Consider the following 17,477-nt stretch of genomic DNA (forward strand, 5'->3'; position numbering starts at 1 on the left):
CACAACCCAGGTGGTGGCCAGTGAGGAAAACCAAGGATGGAATAAACAGACACAACTTGCAAGAAAATAAGCGGAGCAAAACATGGAAGTAAATAATCATTTTGGAACGTTTGGAAGCCTGTCCTAGAAAATAGAAATGAGAGGCAGTAAGTGCATAAAGAAGATAATATGCTGAACATATTTCCTGCTGAGGGAATAGCACTTCAAAGGCTGTAATTACCAGGTTCCTTTTGTGTGAAATAGGTTAGCAGCTGCCACAGTTGAAGTACATAGCGTGCATGGAGGTCTCTCAGTTGCTGAAGATGAACATGATTGACTGCCCATCTTGCAAACAAGTGTTACATAAGCATGAGTTATTGAGCACCAGCTTTATGTGTTGAAGTTCCCTTCATTACTGTATGAAGCAAGTGGCTGTTTCTGATTTTAATGATATTCAAGATAAATCTCAAAAAGAAGAGAAAGGCCTTTATCTTTTGCATTTTCTCCTCTCCTTATTTCGGTGCCTCCTTCCGCATTAGAAAATTGAAAAAGCTAGCAGTGATGAATAAGCCGTGTGCATTCTTACTTATGCTCTCTTACTTTTCATTTGTTCTTGAGGTTCAGTTGATCTTCAGGTTTATCCATGGAAGAATACATGTGCACAGAAATTGCACAGAAATTGCAGTATCGTGGGCAGAAGTATTGTAGTAATTTCAAGCATTCTCCTCCTTTTCTTGTCAAAATTAAATTGTTCTTCTTAAATTGATTCAATTTCTATTAATTTTGTACTATCTTTCCACTTCAGAACCTCTTTCATAAATTTTATCTGTTTGTCAATACCAGAAGCAGGACACCTTATTCTTGTCTTGCCCTATCACTAACTGTGTTCTTCAGTTGTATGAGCTTTTCTTGAAAAAGCACAGCAACAAGAGTGAAAATCCCATTACTTGGCAGTCCTCTTATATCGTTTCTTCTGATTTGAGATTCTTTTCTCTCTGTTTTTTTTTTTTTGTTTCTTTGTTTTTTGTTTTTTAAAGAGCTTGCTGAAATTGAGTAGCATACTAGTAAGTGCAATAAAATCAAAAAATATTTAAGAAAAAATAGTTTTGTGCTTAAAATGGCTTGGACTCATTGGACGAAAAATCTCTGAACAGATATCTTTGGAGACAGCTCATGTGTTTTATACTCATCTTTTTTCACTTTATAAAATGAGAATAACTATCCCACAAGATAATTGAAAAGGTGAAAGTGCTGAAAGATCTGTATGATCATCTCTAACATTATTATCTTTGCAAGTTCTCTGCCAATCTCCCCACTCTGTGAGAGGTATGAAACCACAACAGGCATGGCAAAAAATAGCTAACATGCATTGAAATGTGCTCTTCCTCTACCTGTTGTTCCTGGTAGCTGAATGTCGTTTTAAGCTATCAATAATTTGTTCTTTTTGCATTGCATTTATGTAGATGAAATCTCACTTTGTTAATTCTTCTCCTGGTTCTTCACAATTACTCTACTCTCCCCCTTTTCAGATTGCATCAATTCTGAGTTGTCCATAGCTGTGTTTTTTGTTTGATTTTACAATTTCACATTATTTCTTTAATTGCTGTTTTTATCTTACTGATGCAAACTTCTTTTACTGTCTTTTTCTAAAATATACCAATGCCTTCTTTAGACCTTTGTGGGGTGTTTTATGCCCTACCAGTTGCCTATGCCTTTTAATGTACTTGTGGGAAGGGCTTTGGATGGCTGATAAATTTTCTGAGTTCATCTCCTATTTGAATTAAACATGCATAATAATACACATTACCTTCTCGAGTGGTTGTCAGAAAACTATGGAAATACTGCAGAAGACTGCTGTTTTCAGTGTTTATTTTCTTTGAAAAAACCCAGTTAATCAAGGATGTGTTTATGCACATGTACTTTACTTTCTTCAATTCATATTTCTTGTCCTGACAATACCCGTGTCGTGGGTTACACCTTTCATTGTTTTCAGGATGATAGCTACACAAAATTTTCCTAATAAGGTGGTGGGGGGTTTTTTTCAACTTATTTCAGCTACACCTATTTTGAGTTATTTTTTTCAGCCAGTGACATGGTTTCTCCAAAACCAATTGTATCTTCTTCTCTAGTCATGCCTGCCCCAAACAAGCTGCTTGTGCTTTGTATGGAAGCATTAATATCAATTTTACTTGCCAAAAGTGACTTCAGCAGCAATATTGTGCTTATTGCTTTACCTGTAACTCTCCCTTGTCCACTTCCCTCTCCCACATACACACACTTCTGGTAAAGGAAGCAGTATTCTGTGCTGGCAGTGAATAATTTCTTAAGTAAACCAGCAAAACCTTTGGACAGTTGAAGTTTCAGCTTTCTTCATAGTGAGAAGAGGGACAGTTTATACTCAGAAACAGAAGGCCCAGAGCTTCGGGAAGTATCTGTTACCGAATTTTGCCAGCTGCTGGAGGCCTTCATGCCTGTATAGTATTGCAGGATCCTCTTGTCTTTGTCAGAAGGAGCTGTCCTCCAGAGCTGTAACACAGAGAACTAAGTCATCTGTTGTTCTTGGTGTTTCCCTGGACATGTCTGGATGGCAACAGTTCATCACCTGAGCTGCTCAGGAAAGTTCTGGTACACTGTCGGGACAATCATCTTCAAGAGCAAGAGGGAACCCAAACTAGATCTGTTTGTCTACGAAGTTTTTTGCTGGTGCCCACTTTTTCCTATCTAAAAACTTGCTGTTTGAAAATGCATTCTTGGTTCCTTGATAGGCCATCTTTTTGCTGCGTGGTTATGAAGACAAGTCTTAAGTGAGGCAGTAGAAGTCACTTTGGAATGACCAACAGCGTTAGATTTTGGTTACAGCTGAGGACTCTTTCTGGCCTTTCCTTTCTACCTTGTCCAGGCAACACTGTCCAGAACTCCATGCTAATCCAAGATGGACATATTCTGTCTTGGTGTGTTGGTGCTGGATATGAACTGCTAGAGCAGACCTAATACTTAACTGTTCCTATAAACAACAGGAAAGGCTGTGAGATATGCCTTTCTGATAAGTGTTCGTAATTTTCTTTTCCTTCAGGTCTCTCTTTTTTCCTCCTCTTCTGGGTCCTTGAACTGTGTGTTGGCTATAAAGGAGTGTAATGTCTTCTAGACTGGAGTCAAAAATATTGTAGTAGCACTATTGATCTTCTTGGGTTTTTTTTAATGATGGCCTTAAACTTCAGTGTTGGTTAGCTTTTTCCAGCTGTGAAAGACTTTTTCTGAACAAGATTTGAACCTAGTACTTTGAACTCTGAGGCATCTGGTTTTGAGTCTCTAATCAACATTGTCACACCATCCTGTAGAGACACAGTCTCTGGCAGTTGTAACTTGAGAGGATTGAGGGATACACGCAGATTCCTCCCACGTGGCATTAATTCAGAATAGGGTATTGACTGCAGATTTATCCCAAATCCTGTCTGCAGAGTGATTGTCAAATTAACTTAATTATTTTTCTCCAAGCTTCATACATCTGGGCTAAAAGCAATCACATTCTTAACATGCTCTTAACACTCATTCTTTGGATGTTACTTTGCTATTCACACTGATGACTGTTTTGAGGGATTTGGCATTTTTTTGAATAGTGGTGGTATCAAGGCTTGCTGTCAGACTGCCAAAAATGACTCCATTTCCTCTTCGTCACTGGAGTGTAGTCGCTCAGAGCCAAGCACCACCAGGGCCTTGTCTTCAGCAAGCTGCCACACGAGCACTTTGGTTTTATCTAGCATTGGTGCTCACAGGTGCCCTATACTTCCTACTTGCAGTTATGAGTCTGAATAAAACTGATGAGCCTCTTTTTTCTTTCCCTGCTCCTGGGGAATTTTCATAATACTTTTGTTTCTGTCCTCTTATTCATGTGCATGACCTTAACAGAGGAGATTGATTCAAAAAATGACTAAAAAATATTTTTATCACAACAAATTAATGTTGCTTTCCAGTATTTAAAGAGTAACTATAAAAAAAAAAGGGGGGGGGGGAAGAGCACAGTTATTTGCAGTTTGTTCCCCAAGGTCTCTAAGACAGATGGTTAGCAGTTCGAGCCATATGATTTCCCTGTTTGCTATACTGTCATCAGGGCTTGTAGGTATTTGATAGACGTATTTCTCTCTATTTATATCTGTCTGGCTATCTATATCTTTGTATCTTTGTAATGCCTTCCCCCAAAACAATCATTTCATAGCTAGATTTATCCATAATTATAACATACAACACTGTTTTGATACTTGTTTCTGACATCAGATTCTCTCTATCTGGTTTTGCTTGTGGCACAGAGAAAGTATTTTTTCTTTTAGCTGGTTTCATACAAAGTTTTTTTTATTTTGTGTATCCTTTTTCTTAAAGTAGGTAACATTTTCCTGTTATTGTTTTTCTCCCCCATAGACAAAAAGCAAATACACAGTCATGAGAGCTGGTCTCTCTCGCCTGAGGAATATGAAATATGGGACAGACTTTACAGGATTAAGGAAAGTGATGGAGTAAAGGAACTGATATTGCCTCAAGTTCCATTTGAAACCTTAGAAAACCTGGAAGAAATATCAGTGAGTTTAACATAAATGTAATATTTCCTTTGACATGAGTCTTAAAGGATACCCTGAGTAACAAAGTTAACTGTGAATTTGAAGGAGGTCTGTATTAAAAATGCAATTTTGGGAATTACATGTAGGGTTTTGAGGTTAAGAATTTAGAAATTAGATGTTTGAAATGGGTCTTTGAGGTTAGGTCTGTAAATTAAAAATACATTAAAAAGTCTTTCAGTATCCATTACGTTCCATTCCTGTTTCTAAGAATTCCATGCAGGTTGCTGTATTCATGATGGTATTGTATCCACGCTTTTTCATCCCCGAGTTTATGTAACTATAAAAGTGTTACTGAAAGAAAGCCTCAAGTTTTAAAAGCTCTTCTCTGATTCAGAGAAAAAATTTGGAGCTTTTGTGTCATTTCACTACTTAAAACAGCCTGTCTTCCATGAAAAGCCATGACAACACAGCATGGAATTGTTTTTATTTTAGACCAGACTTAAATCTTTGTGATAATGTTTGGATACTTCTCTGCATGCAGGGTATTTATTGTCCTTGACAGAGAAGTGGGCATTGGTTTTGCTAAACAATTTCTTGACTAAAAGGTCTTTGCCAATCTTAATTTCAAACTGCAGAAGCGTGAAGAGGAGGCAACTCACGAACTTTCTTTGTCTGAATGGAGAATTTGGCAGAATCGTCCTTTTCCTACATCTATGGTTGATCACTCAGATCGTTGTTACCATTTTATCAGTGTTATGGAAATGATAGAACTGATGAGACATGAACAGGTAAGGTGTTTACATTTGGCTGGCTGTAAACATGCACAAGTATTTAATGCACAATTAGAGTATTTAAAAAATAATGAGTGCTTTAGTTTTGTCTGATCAGCTGAAGCAAAAAGTGGGGAAGTGTTTGCATGGGGCTAAGTGGCTAAGTTAGGCATTGTGAAATGAATAACTGTGTATTTCATTTTGTTTCAAAATGTGTCCCACTGGTATTCTGTAATTCTTAATCTTTTCCATGGAAGTTGTTTAAAAACAGTTAGTGTTTCCCTAGGCAGGAAAAAAACCTACACCCATAAATCATTCTTTTTTTAATGGAACTGAGTATCAATATTTTACAAAAAGTCATTAAATACAAGAACTGTATCTGTCAAGGAGCAAAGTCACCAAGAGAAGTATTAGAACTGTTGCAGAGTGTAACAGGAATTGGAAATAATTTTGTATCATGTATGTGCAGCATCCCATAAAAATGATGCAGGAATGTATTGCATGTTTTAAGGTGGTTGTGTTTTGAGGCTTTTTGGTTTGTTTTCTGTGAAAGCTTTAATTAAAACCTAATTGCTAGTAAGAATTAAAGAATAAGAACAGGGCAGTCAAACATGGATGAAAACCATTTGAGAGATGAGAATTTTGTTTACTAAGAGTTATGGATAGCAGATATGCCTTTATAATGAAAGGCACATACAAGAAAATGTGTGTAGAGGTGGATCTGTTGACAGTACCTGAATACTTCAGTTGTTCACCACACTATTTTTTCCTCTGGTTTAGCTCTTCTATGTTCCACACATAACTGTTTTTTAGTGTGCTGAAGTTTTCTAGGTCATCAGAATCTGTTGCTAAGCGGCCAGAGTTTCCTGAATAACTAGACTAATCAAGGAAGAGAATAGAGACATTGTAGTTGTACTCCTTGCTAGGAAAGTGTATTAATGGGAAGTTGTAAATAGACTTTCAGAGCTAAGATAAGCTTTTCCACTTCATCACAGAACAACGGCATTCTTGACTTCTTTGGGAGTCTGTGTTCCCAAGCTAGGGTCGAGAACATACTGCCAGAAAGAGAGGACTTTGGGGAGAGTTCAGGTATAGAGAGATGAAGGAAGTAAAGAGGTAAAAAAATGGTTAAAAAATTTAGAATTGCTCTTCTAATTGAGGATTTCCTTCCCCACCACCAAATCAGGCACTTGAAGTATTTGTGACTTAAGTTCCTTTTGTGAAAGGGTATTAATACCAGAAGTCTGTTCAGGTTCCCAAGCTCCTTCAAAATTGTAGATGCTAAGCCAACATCTGGCACCCTTAAGATAATTTACAGAGCAAATTTGTTAGTCACCAAGCAAGTCTTTGGTCTTGTCCCCCAGATTCTGCCAAAGTAGGTGCCAAAAATTATAAGCAAAGCAGAGTGTCAAATACTTGCTTTCATAAGTGAGCTTTTACAAAACTTTTAGAGAGATAGGTCTGCCTACTGTCCCTCACAGGAACAAGACAGCCCAGCTCACCTACCCCAGCTCTGTACTGTGCGGTGAACAGAGAGGATGTCCCTTCAACAGGTGGGACCCAAAGCTATGGCTTTTTACATTGTGGTCATCACTTTACATTTTGCTTAGCTCTGATGATGACCATCCAGCGTTGGCAGGGTGTGTAGTGCTGCATTCTCTGTGTAGTGCTCTGCTCGGAAATCATGCTGCTCTGTGCCATAAAAGCACATGGGCTCTCTCCCCAAGTAGTTCAGAGCAGTCCTGCATACAGCACATTGCAGTGCTGCAAAAACTCTGCAAACAGTCTTGGAAAATGCTGGAAGATCTGCATCAGAAAGGAAGGGATACAGCTATTAGTTGATAACAAGTGATAAACAGTTGGCTTTCACTATTGCTAATTTAACAGCTAAATGTCAGCTTAATCATGGTACATTGTAAGTAATGCTCTTGCAGTCAAAAGACTGGGACTGCCTGTTATCTCGTTCAGCTGCCTCCCAGCTAACATTTCAGGCATTATCAGGATTGATTTCCAGCCAGCTTTCTCTGATCTGTCTTAACTAGTCTTAGGTGGAGACACTGAACTTCTTCCTCATCAGTTAGAGGAGAAATCATAATTGAATGTCACTGGCATGTTGAAAACACCTTCTAATGACTCCACTGAATATGAGAGGTTACAACATGACACATCACTCCACCCTGTTGAATTCTAGAGAAAAATAAAGGACTAGCAGTAACTCTGGCCACGTATGACAAGGCAGAAGCTGTAATCGGCACTGACACCCAGTTTTTAAACTTCAGTGGTTATTGGCCTCTTTCTTATATCTAAACCAAATTGTCAATGTTCAAGGACATCAAAGCTTCACCATAATTGTTTCACAAAAACCAAAGATGCAATGTGTCTTAATTTATTTTGTCAGCACTGACAGTCATTTCTCGCATGTGAGCTTTATTAATATTTTCTTAAGTCATCCTTGACTTCTCTGAAAGACATTGCTAGTCTTCCCAAGACAGGATGTGTTCCCACTGAAATTCACCAAAGAGAAGGGAAGTGAATGATGTATGTTATCTTTACAGTGGAATCGCCTTGGAACAGTCACTGCACTGTGGCAGTCCTTACTCATCAGGTAGATTACACCAGCAAAAACTTGTTGCCCTGCAATTCAGAAGAGAACAATCTTCCATATTGCTAACATGAGAGCACATGTGAGTGTGGGGGAGGTGGTTTTGGTTTCCTGTTACTACCAGTCTTGTCCTCATTCAGTCTTTCTACAGCTTCAGTTCTGGTGAATCAGAAAATGCATATGGAGAAAAATGGGTATAATTATACAGTAAATCAGACCAAAGAAACTTTCAGTGTAAAATATTTTTTTAAAAAATATCTCTGTTCTAAACCATTTCTGTCAGTGAATGCTGCTTTGAGGGCCATCACTATTAACGTACAGCAGTTCGGTTTGGACCTGTGGAGCTCTCTGGTCCAGTCCAGGGCCCATGTACATCAGGTGGCTGGGCCCTCAACAAGTCAAGCCTTCAGGATCTCCAGGGCTGGAATCCTACAGCTTCCCTGGGCCCCTGGTTCAGTGTTTGATCATCCTCACAGTGAAAAAATTTCTCCCAATATGTAATTGAAATTTCCCTTGTTTCATGTTGTGCCCATTAACTCTGGTCTCGGTGTACCTCCAGGAAGCCTGGCTCTGTCTTCCCTCTGCTCTTACACTAGATAAAGATGGTAATAAGATCCTTTCTTCTTAAGACTGAATGGAGTTCCCTTGTCTTCCCTTGTACATCCTTGTGTTCCAGCCCTGTGACAGTTTTGGCCGCCTCTGCTAGACTTGATCCAGTCCAAGATATTTCTTGTACTGGGGGCCCAAAACTAGACTAAGCACTCCAGATGTGGTCTTGCAGACAATGAACAGAGAATAATTGCTTCCCTTGCCCTGCTGGTGTCTGTCTTGCTAATGGAGCCTGGGTGCGATCGTCTTTGTTGCCACAAGGGCACACTGCTGTTTCATTTTTCTGTCGTGAGGTTTCTGTCATCCTGTTGAGGACCCTCTGGACAGCTACCCTGCCCTCAAGCATGTCACCTGCTTCCCTTCACCCGATACCATCTGCAAACTTACTGAAGGTGCACTCTGTGCTGTAGTTAAGGTCAATAATAAAAATTTTAAACACCAAAAACCGCTGAGAAACTCTCCTAGTAGCTAGCCACTGTCTGGACTTCATGCCAGTTCTCAAAACACTTCAGTCATGGTGCTCCAGCCAGTTTTCCACCCACCCTTATTGACCACTTCTGTGTCAGAAGCCTTGCTAAAGTCAAGGTAAACAACATCCACTACACTTCTCTTGCCCACAGAGCTGGTTAACATCTTCATAAAAGGCAGTCTTGAATTCTTCATCCCCATGCATTCTGTATGCTTGTTGGGATATTCTCTTGAAAGCTTGAATGTTTTCTTACTAGTTTGATTAGAAGTTTGTACTTTAAACTTAAAATTAGAACAAATATAACATCCGTGTAGCACTCTAATTTCACACATTTAGATTTTCCTCATGTTATAATATTCCCAACACTATTGCATATAAAATTGTTCGCATCAGGATCTTTCAAAAATCAAGCAAGCTTTTCTAAAAACTGGTTATGCAACGTTGCCCATAGCTAGACCTGTGGGGACACACGGATGGTTTACTTCAACAGTAACTACTAAGCTGATTTTTTCTGTATTGTAGAGTGCTTGTTAGAAGAAAATATTAATTAAAAAATGCAAAAGTAGAGCAAAATTAAAGAAACTTAGAGATTTATAGGCAATGTTTTGAATTTCTGCACACCTACTAAGGTATGTTTATATAGATGGGTATATCTTGGCTGTATTCCTGACTCTGATGCTGTGTAGGTATGAGCAGCTGCGCGAGCGAAATACCTCTGACTGAAAGAACTGCCTGGGTTTGCAAGTGCAGGGCTATGCAACACCAGCCTCATGTGTTTTTTGCCACTGTATTTTCATGAGCAGTTCAGCATAAAATTGGGAGAACCGTGAGGTTTCAAATCATGCTTTTCTGCCAGATTTGAATTTAACCCTCTTTAGTGTCCTGCTCCATTTCGCAGCAAGACCCCACTGATGCATTGTGCTTGCTCAAGGTACAGGCAGTTCAGGGACAGGACTGCTGCTGCCTCCTGCATTAGCTTAGCATACTTGTGCTGTGGCTGGATTAATGTGTCTCCAGGCACATTACGTGTACTTAATATACAGCACACGGATTGAGATGGTCTTCAAGCTTGGTGTTTTACAGACTACTTTGATCTAGGCATTCTTGGTGGAGATTGCTTCTATAGCAAGTTAAAATTTTCAGAAGCTTTGCTTTACCGTAGTGTTTAGATGTGTTTTGAAATTGTAGGAAGCATCGTTATTAAACAGTAGGATAGCATAAAGGGATATTACTCCAGCCTCTGGGAAATTTACCTTTAACAGAAATTAAGCCTGTAAAAAATCTACCTAAAGTGGTAGTCTTATATGGAAAATAAGTGGATGGAAACAGTAATTGTTTTAACAGTGGCTCAAAGGTTTTTGTATGTATGTACTGTACAGCCAAGTTCCTACTATAAATATTCTATTGCCAAATATACCACTGCTAATCTGTCTGACGTTAATTTACAGTTCTTAATAGAAGAGGGATTTAAGATAAATAAGTCAAAGCTATTTCCTTAAATAACTGAGATTGATCTTCAAACCACAGTTCTATTGATTATTTTCTTACCGATGGTTAAAATACAAAACCAGGAAAATCATTATTTTACTATTAATAACCAAATGATCTGGAAGTTTCTGATGAAACTAATTATTTCTTGGGAAGAATCTCATTTGGAGATTAGTAATAACTTAATATGAGCCAGCTCAGGAGGTATTTGTGTGTTCTTTGTGGGTGTTTTCTTTTCTATTACAGAAGAAAGCTCAGGAGTTCACTGATGTGTAGATTTCCTTTCCTTGTACTCATTCCATGATTCCAAGAAACCTCCGAAGCAGTTGTGTTTTGCATAATAGATTTTAAAAAGTCAATTAAAAGGCTTAGATATTTTTAAATAGATGAAGTGAAAATGTTTGGAAAAGAATTTTTATATTGTATTTATATGCTGTTAACAACTTAGAGAAGAAGTTGGCACAATCAAAAGAAAATAAAAATGTAAAAGAAATCCCAAATATGAACCCTGCGACAGGCACATCCACTGCAGAAAAGCCTTTAATGCCCGTGTGGCTTTATTACTACAGCAACGAGAACTGGGCAGATGGGATTGGATTTTCTACTAGCTACAAGCAGGGATTTTTTGTGTAACATGGTAACAAATCAAGTTGCCCTTATGCAAAATAAATCAATAGCTTTTAAGCATTTTTAAAAATTAAACTGTACTGTTTGGAAACAAGGTCAGGGCAAAGTAATCATTTTTATTGAAACGATATTTGTCCAAGTTTCTGAGGATAAGTAACAGGAAATATTGAAGTGCAAGTGCATTTTTTTTTCTGGGAGGTAGGCATTTCTTAATGACTTTTAAAAAGTTGCAATGTGTCAAATGTAGGAGGATGATTATGGTTATCTGTTTCCCACTTCAAAGTTGGCAGTGTGAAGTTAGATTAATTATTCTCCCTAGAAGGACAAAAGAAAACCCAAAGATTCTCATTAGGTTTGTCTCTCTTTTTCACCCAAGTAATCTCTGATACCAAACACCTCGGGAGGCAAGGTTTAGAAGATGAACCTGGAACAACTGCCACTAAGGTTGCTTTGAAGGTTTCATTGGATGAAAGGCCTGACAGCAGGGAAAATGTTCCCAGGATACCCTAAAATTCAAAAGAACCTGAAAAGGCTTTCTATGATTTTTAAAGTTTTAAATCAGGCATGTATTGGGGGAAAAATGCAGTGTTTCCAGCCAGCTGTGACTTTTTTTCCCAGGAGACACTGAATGCAAAATTAAAAAAGGTTTGAATAAGGACAATGAAATTTTTTGGTTTAGATCCTCATTGCCAGTAGTATGTCTCTGGTTAAAATCCTGATCTGAGATGTGGCAAGACTTCTTCCCTAGCCAGCAACAAATAATTTAAGAAGGCAAATGACGTTTAGTTATAGTGTTTATGATAGGTGGACTAATGCATCTGTGGAACTGCTGGCTTGAACTGTGGGATGCTATTTATTGTCTGGGCACTGAATTTGGCTTAAACAGCAGAGAACAGAAAATCAAAGCAAATACTCTGTCTTGGGATTCTCAAAAGAAAGCTGTGCAGAGGTGGCCCAGCTTGTTCTTTATTCTGGAAAAACCGAACAGGAGCATGCTTCCTAGCATGAAGGTGGAAGGATGTTTGTTTTGTTGTAAGGCTTGTAAGGCTGCCAGGAAGAACCTGCAAGACCAAGAATCTCAGCTCTCCAATTAAAATAGTTTCTTTGTGCCATATTGATTCTTCTGATCTTGTTGCCAATTGATTTGAGTCTGAACGCTAACTGAGACCTGGTTTAGATTGTTCAGACCTTTAATTGCAGGTGCTTTCTGCTTTTAACGATTTAATGTTTTAAAACATGGTTTTATGCTCACAGTGAGAATGGAGAAGAGTGATTAGGCAAAGGATTGTGGGGTGTCAGCCATGTGCAAGGAACAAGGGGATTGAGCAGATTGTGTGGCACTTGGACAGGCTTAGCTGTATTAGTTTGAGATGGGCTATCTACCGTGTTTAGGGGTGAGGCAGTGTTCCTGTATAGTGCTGCATAGAAGCCTTGCATAGCCCTTGTGCCACAGGTTCAGGCGTAGGAGCCAGAAATATTCTTTCCACCCAATTTAAGTGATCTCAGCTTTCTGGAAAATGTGCCATATTATTACATCTTATGGCAATCAAATAAAATATCAAGTATGTGATGCAGGGTTGCCAACTGAAATCTACAGACAAGAGGAACTTCATGTGCATTCTGTGGTACAGTATATATAACACCATTGTATACAGCTGCCTGCCTTTTGTGGGTTTTTATTGCTAATGTATGCACTCCTGATCTCCCTCCCTGCTGTCAGTAGAGTGGTAGAGAACGTACCGATTCTGGCTACTTTTGACTTTTGTTGGTTTTGTTCCATTGTTATTTTATTTGTTTAGGGGTGTGTCCATGTGTACAGTAATTTCACATTTAGGTTTCCGGATTTAAAGTAGTTGTATGCTGTTTTTCACAAACTGTCAAAATATTTATGTACGTGAATAATTGGTTAGTTGTTCCTTAGGCTCTTACAGAAGACTGATTTGGCAAAACTTTTCCAGGAAGTGTGCCAAGTGTAAACTGGCAATCCATTTGTATTGTCTTGGAACTCTTGCAGGAGCTACTATGCACCAAATGTCTTTGAAGATACTATTTATGTTTTGAGAGGGGATAATATTTTAAAATTGTTTTTAATATTATAATAAAGCACTGGTGACAAATTTTAGTGCAACATAATCACATTTATTTAGAACACTGAACTGATACTATAGTTGAAAAACTGCTTTTGGATACACCAGTCCTGCTACCTGCTTGGATATACTTGTTGCTGCTTGTATTTTTAGTATCGGCATGGAAATGCAGTAAGCTTAGGAAATTATTATGGTCACTGGGATTCAGGCATGTTTTGCTATCCATATTTTCATGGAAGTTACATACCGGTATCCAGGTCATTGCTGTATATCTCCCTGTAGTGTGGTGGGTCTCCCCCCTCCCCATATATTTCTGAAGTACTTAGCATGGGGACATCCCAGGCTAAGGAGATCAAATAGCAAATGTCAGCTTTCACCCATCTATGATGTCAGATAACAGAACAATCTGCTGTTACCAGGTCAGACATCTCTAGTACTAACTAGCTATCACTTCTGTCTAGGAAGTTTTATAAAATAAGTAGTTACTAAACCATAGATAAATTTATTTTCTTACTCTTCATATGTTCTTGAACATTCACTCTTGCCTCTGTAGCCTCTTTAATGATGCCTGTTCCCATAATTGCTGGGGTACATATGCCATATTTTGCTAATAAATCTTCCTTTTTAGGGATCTTTTGAGTGTTTTTATTGTGTAGCTGTGTTTGTTGTATAGCCAGATACTCTCTCAAATTAGAGTATCACAAAATAAGTACAAGCAGATAAACGAATAGTAGCCAATTGCTACTAAGCAGGAGCAGATGGTAGCTCTTCAGGAATCCCCAGCTGCTTAGATGAGCCTGGGTGTTGCAGGAGAAGGAGGTGTCAGATATTGACTTGGGATTTGAAGAAGGGTGTTGGGTGGCTGCATGAGAGATAGTTTGTGATTCATTCCAGGCAAACTGCATGAAAGCAAAAAAGCAACAGAATTGGTATCACATTATTGATGTATCTACTGAGAAATATCACGGCTTTTGTAGAAGGAAATTGTGGTTTCTCTGTCCCTTAGGCTTCTTTCATGAATCAACTAAATATATTTTTAAGGGTCATCTGATACAATATACTTGAACTTCCAAAAAAAGTTTTTGACAGGGTTCCTTCCCCTAGGGTCTCTTCTGGAAACTAAGCAATCGTGGAATAGGAAGGATTGATTATTCTGTTCATTAACCAGTTCCTGAAAGGTATAAATAATGGCCTGTACTCAAACGGCAGGGAGGTTAGCAGTGAAATCACATAAGCATAAAAATTTTTTAACCTATTTGTAAATGGTTTGGAAAAGTGATCATTTTTACAGCAGTAAGAAATTATTTTTTGGTAATAAAAGTAGAGGATGGCCATAAAGAATTACAAAATTTCCTAAAGAATTAGCCTGTGAGCAAGATCTAAAAAGTTGGTGAATTAAATTCTGTACCAATAAGTTCAAGGTTGAATGAAAGAGAAAGCTGCCTTAGCTAGGAAAGAGTTGTTTTGGATACTTCTTTGTAAACATCAGTTTAATGATCACTGTTACTCAAAAAAGGGATTAGAATTTCAGAAATCAGTAGAAAAGGGATATAAAATAAAGCAGAAAAAAATTGTATGACAGTCAAAATATGTCATATGCCTGTATCTTGTATATAGTGAAAGTTCATCCACTGCCCTTAAGGTCATTGGTGTAGACATAATTTTTAGCCAATGTAAGCTCACATTAAGTAGCCTAGGTGGGCAGATGGACATGTTTTGGGGAAGGAGCATTCTATAATTTCTTTATTTCTATACTTTTCTCAATTCTTGGTCAGATACAACACACTGGGTTAAAGCAGCCTTTGTCTGATAGCTGTGGGTGTTTGTCCTCTTGCATTCTTGTGCTTCAGTCTTGTTACTGGGCACTAATAAATACTATATAGTACATACTTTTATCTTAAACCATTTCAGAGAGGAACATAGTATTTTACTGTCTACAGCCCAATTTGTCAAGCAGGTGAGCAGGATTCCTGAAGGGCAGAAGCTCTCTTCGTAGGAATGAGAGGAGCCGAGGAGAACTGCAAGCTTTGATTTCCCTATCCTCCAGCAGTCTTGGATTGCAATGGAAGTGCAGTTTACCTTCCTCAGCAAGTGTGTGTTAACATATCCAATATATTAAAAGCAATAATTATAGCCTAGGAGATATTTGTAAGCCTTAGAAAAGTATTTGTGGGCAGTGGGGGAAGAATGGTCATGGTTTGAGAGCATTTGAGGCACAGCATTTTGTTGTCCAGAATACACTAAAGGGTGTCTTCTGCATGTTGAGGACCATGTGTGAGGGCAACACAAGCGTCTTCCCTTGAGTATTAAGGGACCGACTGATCCACCTACAAGGAAAACATTGTAACCACTTGTCATTCCAATAGATTGGAATATGCTGCTTTGGTATCTGCTCTACCTACTCATGCAAAATACTGTGTGAAAACCACCAGGCTTACTGCTGTAATTTTTGTTAATATTCATGCTAAAACATAAGTCAACCAGAAAATATACCCATGTGACTAACTATATTGGCAGTGTGGACTCCATGGGATTTAACACCTGGTATGAAAGCTGAAAATCCAAAAGCCTTTCTTCCCTAGATGTAACCAAAAAAACGTTCTGAAAATAGGTTCTGTGTTGTGCCAGAAAAGACTTAAATGTCAGTTGTTCATGCTGCTTTTACCTCTGTTTCAATCAAGCTTTTGATTAAAGAAGTTATAATTGTTAAAATCTAGACCTTATCTGTTTACAGACTTATCTTTTCATTTTTAAATAGCAAAATCAGCAAGGTTTTGGCAGGCATCTGAATCTCGTTAGCAAGTGTACCTCCAAAGCAGCTTACAAGGAGAGAGAGGTTAATTTTAATTTTGATAGTAGCTGCCTTAATTTTAAATGCTAGATAACAGTGTGTGTGTGTGTATACACATATATTTATATATTAGAAATGAAAATTTTAATATCTTAAGTTTACTCTTCCTTTTTATTTTCTATATTAAAAAACCTATTGCTTCTTAAACTGAATCAGTAATTCTAAGCAAGGTCATCGATTTAGTACAATAATGTAAGAGAGATCCCTGTTTTTCTACTCCTGCATGACCTATTTACTGAGTAGCTGGTACACACTGGAGCTTACTAGGTTATAGAAGGGCTTATCAGGTAATTTAAGATTCTGCCAGTACACTTTCAGGCTAAAATGTGATAATTATAATTCTGTCCTTTCACTCCATCAGTATTAACTAGACTCACTAGGAGAAAGTATTTTGTCTGGGAGAAGGTATTTTGAACTACTAAGTTGAACTAGAACAGTTATATAACTCCATGTAAGCCTGAAATTAGGTTACTAAAGTTTGTCCTAGATGCTAAATTTGTCTTCTGGACTTGTCCTGGCACACAGCAGTTCTGCTAGACTTCCCCCCATGCCCGCCGCCAAGTTAAAACGTAATTATAGGTATATGCAGTGGCCTAATGAAGTCCTTCAGTATAACAGCTCCTCGCTCTTCCTGTTTTCTGTGTTGTACTCGGTTACTTATCCATCCAATAAATTTCCCTGTTTTGCTCTCTCTGTTTAAGTTTCTTTAAAGATTTTGGCAGGGACTTTTTGAAAGCCTTTCAGAAAGCTGGGAAGATGGTATGCATGAGAGCATGTCAATGTTTTTGCTTGTTGGTCTCTTCAAAGAAATCTAATGGGTTTGTAAGGTCTGAGTTTTTGTTTTCAAAAGCAATATTGACACTTCTGAAGAAGACTCATCCAGTAATTATATTATCTGTTACAGCTTCTACTAATTTATTCAGTATGGAGATAAGGTTAGCAACCTATTAGGTTCTTCCCTGACCATTAAAAAATGGCGCCACGTTTGCTGCCACGTAGTTCCCGAGGCATGTAAGCAAGAGATTACATACCACCATTACCAATTCAGGAACTTCATTCTTGAGTTTCTCTAGGTCCTTTGGATGACATGATATGGTTCTGTTACCTCTTACCATCCTAAACATGCAACTTCATGTTTGGCCATATGAAAACATGAATTATTTGCTCTTATCTGTTCTAACTCTGGTCCAGTTATGATTTGAATTATCCTTTTACCTACTCACACCCCTCATCTTTTCTTGCAGGTTTGATTAGGTTTGGTTTGCTTTACTTTGGGTTACTTAAAAAATGCAGAACAATATAGGGCCAAGAATGATCTGCTCTGCACCTCTTAGAAGCGTATTGGGTGGGCAAAAGCATCACCTACTTCTTTTTCAATAAGGTTTAGTGGTTTGGCAGCTAATCAATCTTTAATCCATATATGTTCCTATAATGCTTGGATACTT

At 38.1% G+C, this 17,477-nt stretch overlaps 1 protein-coding gene across 3 annotated transcripts in view; it reads left to right on the forward strand.

Moving 5' to 3' along the window:
• FANCM (FA complementation group M) overlaps nucleotides 1-17,477 on the forward strand; it is a 78,568-nt gene that overhangs the window by 43,169 nt on the left and 17,922 nt on the right. For all 3 annotated transcript variants that reach the window (XR_011324580.1, XM_069783009.1, XM_069783010.1), the window contains 2 exons: nucleotides 4,393-4,550; nucleotides 5,165-5,317. Coding sequence is in view for 2 of the 3 variants with exons in the window: in XM_069783009.1 (XP_069639110.1) it covers nucleotides 4,393-4,550; nucleotides 5,165-5,317 (311 nt within the window). In the remaining variant the exon portion in view is untranslated. The remainder of the gene's footprint in view (nucleotides 1-4,392; nucleotides 4,551-5,164; nucleotides 5,318-17,477) is intronic.

Source organism: Haliaeetus albicilla, chromosome 5, assembly GCF_947461875.1.
Source record: "Haliaeetus albicilla chromosome 5, bHalAlb1.1, whole genome shotgun sequence".
Taxonomy (NCBI): Eukaryota; Metazoa; Chordata; class Aves; order Accipitriformes; family Accipitridae; genus Haliaeetus; species Haliaeetus albicilla.